Here is a 6929-nt window from a genome sequence, read left to right as displayed (position 1 = left end):
AGCTGTTGCCTAGTGCTCTATACACCTTACACATGATGAAATGTATTTATTTTTAAGGCATGACCAGAAAAATTTTAAACATAAAATACCATCTCTGCCCATCTGGGCCACTACCCCTCTTCAGTGTGCATTGGGTACCTGCATTATGCATTAATTGGATCCCCTTGGAAGACACAGGGATGCCTGCTCACCAGACCAAAAAAAAAAAAAGTACATTTTCCAGGTGCCAGCAAGGTAACTCCTTAGGAGATAAGATTCCTTTCTCAATCCTTTAAGGTGTCATAGTGACCTGCTGCTCACCCTGTTGGACCATGTACACTGACAATGTGTTACTTTGATGCTATGCTATGCTATGCTAAGTCACTTCAGTCGTGTCCGACTCTGTGCGACCCCAGAGACGGCCACCAGGCTCCACCGTCCCTGGGATTCTCCAGGCAAGAACACTGGAGTGGGTTGCCATTTCCTTCTCCAATGCATGAAAGTGAAAAGTGAAAGTGAAGTCTCTCAGTTGTGTCTGACTCTTAGCGACCCCATGGACTGCAGCCTACCAGGTTCCTCCGTCCATGGGATTTTCCAGGCAAGAGTACTGGAGTGGGGTGCCGTTGCCTTCTCTGACTTTGATGCTAGATCTTTTATTTCAAAAATTTATACAACTATGCATTGACCTATAACAGGTGGGACAATCTCAGGGATTTTTGTCTTTGTTTAAATAAAAAAAAATTTAGATACAATTTTGAAAGATTACTTTCCATTTTACAATTATTAAAAAATACTGGCTATCCTCCCCATGTTGTACAATACATCCTTGAGACTGTCTTATACTCTGTCTCCCTGCCTCCATGTGGCCCCTCCCCACCACTGCTAACCACTAACTTGTTCTTTATACCTAAGACTCTGTTTCTTTGGTGATATTCACTAATTTGTTGTATTTTTTAGATTCCACATGTAAGTGATATCATACAGTATTTGTCCTCCTCTGCCTGACTTATTTCACTTTTAGCATAACACCCTTCAAGTTCATCCATGTTGCTGCAAATGGCAAAATTCATTCCTTTTCAGGGCTGAATAGTATTCCATTGTATATGACTGTATTCCACATGAAGATTGTCTCCTGGGTTCTCATCCTCAGGTTGGCTTGAATAAAATTATCCATTTCTTTCTTAGATTGACTATTGATTAGTTTTCTTCGTTAACAACACATTTATTTCCCTTAAGCTGCTCATATCTTGAGGAAGGAACTGGTATTATCCCCATTTTACAGATGAGTAAACTAATGTTTACAGCTTATGTAACTGTCCATGATTTAAAATCTATTAAGAGGAGATACAGTGAGATTTAAGCCCCAAACTCAAATCTTTTAACTCAAACCTGTTTCTCTAGTAGCCATTAGCCCAAGGAAATTGGTTTAAGCAGCTGCACCCACCTGGTACCTGAAAGTCTCCAGCTCAAATGGGTTCTGCCGGTGAGTCACCACTAAAATGTGCACGGTTCATGACTGTGTGACGTGGCAAAGTGAAGACTCACTGATGAAACAAAACTCTTTCTTTTGGTTTTGGACTATTGTGGGGTTTTGATACATTACACTACTGCTGTTACATTCCTGGTTTGTGTTCCTTAGGGTAATGTATCTGGGTGATGTGGAATGGCTTCCCAAGTGGCGCTAGTGGTAAAGAACCCACCTGCTAATGCAGGAGATGTAAGAGACGCGTGTTAGATCTCTGGGTGGGGAAGATCCCCTGGAGGGGCACAAGGCAACCCACTCCAGTATTCTTGCCTGGAGAATCCCGTGGATAGAGGAGTCTGGCAGGCTACAGTTCATGGGGTCACAAAGAGTCAGACACAACTGAAACGACTTAGCACAGTGTGGAACGTAGGGGACACAAAGAAGGCAGTTTGGGGTAAACCTGCCAAGGATAAGCCACATGAGGGGTATGGGGGCATATGCAGGCCCACTGATGGATCGATGGATCGGGGGTGGGCATGCAGCAAGCAGCTGCATTTAAAATTTTTTGCAAAGTCCACTCAATAGTGTGACACTCCATAATCCTAGATTCTCTGCTTGGCAAGGCAGACACTGTGTAAGAAACACTGCCTGGGGAAAGTGAGCCATCCAAAAAGCAAAATTACCGCCTTTCTATTTGAGTTATGGTCTTCACCTTCCAAACCTCCAAATGTGAGCGTCCCTAATATTTCAAAGGTAATCTTTCTAGGACTGGGACACCCACAGCTGCCAACGGAGGCAGGGCCACCAACCTCCCCCTGGCTTCTCCGACAGCCCTTCCCTAGGCCTGGGGACAGTCAACAGCTTTTCACAGAAGTTGGCCAGGGGGTGGGGGGTGGGGGTGGGCATCTCTGGCAAGCTGGAGGGAGAGGCAGGCAAGTGATCTGAGAGGCCTGTCAGTCTCCCCTCAAGGCCAGAAGGAAGCCAGGTAGCAGCCCTGGCACCTGAGACCCATGCTTTGTGTAGGTTGTAAGTGGGATGCCCCAAAGCAAGTAGCTTTTGTCTCCAGGGTATCGAAGTTGCTTTAACAATGCCCAGAGCATCTGCTATGTCTTCTACCCTGAATGAATCTTCTTACCCCATTCCTCCTGCCTAGAATACTCTGCCCCCAATCCTCCCCCTCCCCTAAACATGGCTCTGACCATAGCACATGGGGAGCAGTCCGTGGCACCAACGGTATTATCCATTCTGTGCAAGGATGAGCTCTGAGCAGACAGAAAACTCCTTAAGGGCAGGGAGTTAGGTCTTATTTATCCCCCATATTCCACTGCTTAGTGCAGGATCCAGTACACAGCAGGTGCCACATAAATGCCTGCAGACAGGAAGAAGTGTCAGGAAGAGATGTCTGCTGCCATTGCCTGAAAGTCAGAGTTAGGAAATACTAACCTGTAATGACAGCCGCAGCTTTTCAAAGTTTTCTTCCAATTCTTTCTTTTCGAGCTCGTGGGTCGATATCAGTTCTGCAGAGGAGACATCAAATTGTTAAGCTGATCTTTCTCTGGAAAAGGGGTCAAACAAGATTCTTTTGCCAGAGGAAGACTGGTGACAGAAGTGACTATCGGACACCAGTATATAGCAGACTTAAGCCAAAAGAGATCTCTCCGTTAGTTTGAAATTGCATGTGATGTTGTTTAGGAGAGAGTGAGAGAGGATAGGAGGGAAAAAGAAGAAAGAGTGAGAGGAAGAGGAAAGAAAGGAAGGAGGGAAGCAAGCAGAGCCGCCTACACACACACTCCCTTTACATGCAGCTCGACCACCACCCTAGCCGAATCAGCTTCTCCATTCACAACACTCATTGATTTTCCAACTCTTCCCGATGGTAAAACCACTGAGTGATTAACGTTAAATCTCCACTTTCTTCCCTCCCAGGATCACTTTTCAGGTTGAAGGAGGGAGTCTTCCAAGGACAGCAGCGTGTGGCTTGCTGCAGAATGGACAGGTGAATGGGACCAGTGTGGTGCTTGCAAGGTCCCCTTGGTGGCTTCTGGACCACACTCTGGAAACCACAGATTGCTAGGGTTTGCTTGAGCAGAGAGTCAACGTTGAGACATTCAGGCAGAATGAAGGACTCACTGGATGGAATCCTCTTGGAGTGTTTGGAACAATTTTATTCTGTGAAAAGTGACATTCCAGTAATAATTTGCAAGTTAGGCAGAAGAGATGTTATGTGAGAATTATTAAGCAAATGGATTCTATTTTTCTCCAGATGGGAATGGTCTTATTAGCTGGATGAAGCCCGTCTCATTCTAGCTACAGAAGCAATTTGTTTTCCAGTTATAACTGGAGGGAAGAAAGGTCTCATTAATCAGCCTGTATCATATGCTTTAGCACAGGAGAGTACTGGAGACCAATAATAATCTTCCTGGCTGGCATGAGCTGCAATTAGGAAAAATTCTGTGGTTCCCGTTGATCTAGGTCTTTTAACTAATGATCGTGAAGCTCTCTAAGAAATCCAGTTGTTACAGCTGAAGTTTACATTTGGAGGGAAAAAAGAAAAATTTATGATTAGTTCATTGCCATAAAACCATGTGGCCTTCTGGTCTACGTGCCTCTGTCTAAATGATTACTGTTAATAGCCACTGAGTGCATCAACCATAATAATGAATATTTTCGTTACCGTTACATATGCCTGCATTGTCTGCACGTTATATATAATTCAAAGTCCCTGGATGTGGTGTCTAGGTGAGACTTTATTAATCAGAAAAATCTACCAGGTCTGTTTACATGAAATCCACAAACAAAAGGCAACGCTCAATGTAACATTTCCATTCCTGTCCCCTCTTCTGGGACCATTTTCCTACAGCACGGTGATGGGCTTTAGGCCATTTTCAGGAGATCCCAGTACCTCACCAGCAAATTAAAGTCAGCATCTATCCTGGAGACAGCATAACCATGGCAACTATCTATGTACCCATGATGTACTTCATTATTCCGAGGTCATGGCACTCCGTCCCATACTTAACACGATGCTCTAAGTGATTCTCAGATTTTTCTACATATTAGAATCACCTGGGCAGCTTTAAAAAAAAACCCTGATGTCTGGGCCTCATCCCCAGAGCAATCGAACTGGAATGTCTGTAATGGGATCTACACATCAGTACTTAAAAAAAAAACAAAAAAAAACCAGGTGGTTCCAGTGTTCATCCAAGGATGGGAACTGGTACTCTAAGCATGAGATGTGCTCTCAGGACACAGGTAATACATTAAATTGGTTCTCAGGAAATTCCTCTCCTGTCCTCTCCTTGCCTCCAGCTTAGACTCTTCAATGCATCAAGAGTTCCCAGAGGTGGTGGGGCTAGAGCTTGAGGAGGCAACCACATGAACACTGACTGCTAACACAGTGTGGCTCATTATTGACAAAGAACATTTTAAAAATGATTTTAAAACTCTGATACTCTGATTCTTCAAACGTATTAAGCTTCACCATCAGTCCTTCCAATGAATATTGAGGACTGATTTCCTTTAGGATGGACTAGTTGGATCTCCTTGCAGTCCAAGGGACTCTCAAGAGTCTTCTCCAACACCACAGTTCAAAGCATCAATTCTTCAGTGCTCAGCTTTCTTTACAGTCCAACTCTCACATCCATACATGACCACAGGAAAAACCATAGCCTTGACTAGACGGACCTTTGTTGGCAAAGTAATGTCTCTGCTTTTTAATATGCTGTCTATGTTGGTCATAGCTTTTCTTCCAAGAAGCAAGCATCTTTAATTTTTTTTAAATTAATTAATTAATTTTAATTGGAGGCTAATTACTTTACAATATTGTACTGTGTTTTGCCATACATTGACATGAATCAGCTATGGGTGTACATGTGTTCCCCATCCTGACTCCCGCTCCCATTTGCCCACCTGATGTGAAGAACTGACTCATTTGAAAAGACCCTGATGCTGGGAAAGATTGAAGGAGGGAGGAGAAGGGGACGACAGAGGATGAGATGGCTGGATGGCATCACTGACTCAATGGACATGAGTTTGAGTGAACTCCGGGAGCTGGTGATGGACAGGGAGGCCTGGCGTGCTACAGTCCATGGGGTTGCAGAGTTGGACATGACTGAGCAACTGAACTGATATATTAAGAGAATTTGTCCTTTGCTGTATAGATGCAGAAAATATTTTCTAATTGTAGTTTGCCTTTTGAAGTTGTTTATATTTTTATAACAATTTTTATTTAGTTGAATGTATCAGCCTTTTTATTACTATATTTTGGTTTTATATTGCTAACAGAGGCCTTTGCAACTACAAAAATTACACATTAAAAAATTCTGGCATTAAAAAATGTATTAATCTATTCTTACATTAATTATTTTCCATCTAATTTAGCAACCAGCTGACTGGAGAGAGAAAAAAAGGAGAGGGAAAATTGAAAAAAAAAATTACAGATAGTAATGTATATGCTTACTATCTGTAGTAATGTAAAACACTTTCTAACACCACAGACAAAAATAAACTCAAAATGGACTCTGTGGGAGAGGGAGAGGGTGGGAAGATTTGGGAGAGTGACATTGAAACACGTAGAATATCATGTATGAAACGAGTTGCCAGTCCAGGTTCGATGCGCGATACTGGATGCTTGGGGCTGGTGCACTGGGACGACCCAGAGGGATGGTGTGGGGAGGGAGGAGGGAGAAGGGTTCAGGATGGGGAACACATGTATGCCTGTGGCGGATTCATTTTGATATTTGGCAAAACTAATACAATTATGTAAAGTTTAAAAATAAAATAAAATTTAAAAAAAATAAAAAAATAAAAAATAAAAAAAATAAAGACCCAAAAAAAGAAAAAAGATCTAAACAAAAGACCAGAAACTATAAAACTCCTAGAGGAGAACATAGACAAAACACTCTCCGACATAAATCACAGCAGGATCCTCTATGACCCACCTCCCAGAATACTGGAAGTAAAAGCAAAAATAAACAAATGGGACCTAATTAAAATTAAAAGCTTCTGCACAACAAAGGAAACTATAAGCAAGGTGAAAAGACAGCCTTCAGAATGGGACAAAATAATAGCAAATGAAGAAATGGACAAAAAATTAATCTCAAAAATAAACAAGAAACTCCTGCAGCTCAATTCCAGAAAAATAAATGACCCAATCAAAAAATGGGCCAGAGAACTAAACAGACATTTCTCCAAAGAAGACATACAGATGGCTAACAAACACATGAAAAGATGCTCAACATCACTCATTATCAGAGAAATGCAAATCAAAATCACTATGAGGTACCATTTCATGCCAGTCAGAATGGCTGCGATCCAAAAGTCTACAAGCAATAAATGCTGGAGAGGGTGTGGAGAAAAGGGAACCCTCTTACACTGTTGGTGGGAATGCAAACTAGTACAGCCACTATGGAGAACAGTATGGAGATTCCTTAAAAAACTGGAAATAGAACTGCCTTATCACCCAGCAATCCCACTGCTGGGCATA

At 42.4% G+C, this 6929-nt stretch overlaps 1 protein-coding gene across 3 annotated transcripts in view; it reads right to left on the bottom strand.

The window, feature by feature from the left end:
• MTUS2 (microtubule associated tumor suppressor candidate 2) overlaps positions 1-6929 on the bottom strand; it is a 72475-nt gene that overhangs the window by 14748 nt on the left and 50798 nt on the right. For all 3 annotated transcript variants that reach the window (XM_010835888.1, XM_010835890.1, XM_010835891.1), the window contains exon 5: positions 2888-2961. In XM_010835888.1, coding sequence (XP_010834190.1) covers positions 2888-2961 — 74 coding nt within the window. The remainder of the gene's footprint in view (positions 1-2887; positions 2962-6929) is intronic.

Source organism: Bison bison, unplaced genomic scaffold (assembly GCF_000754665.1).
Source record: "Bison bison bison isolate TAMUID 2011002044 unplaced genomic scaffold, Bison_UMD1.0 scf7180017864056, whole genome shotgun sequence".
NCBI classification, from domain to species: domain Eukaryota; kingdom Metazoa; phylum Chordata; class Mammalia; order Artiodactyla; family Bovidae; genus Bison; species Bison bison.
The sequence above is the reverse complement of the archived record's forward strand: the minus strand, read 5'-3'. Positions and strand labels throughout refer to the sequence as shown.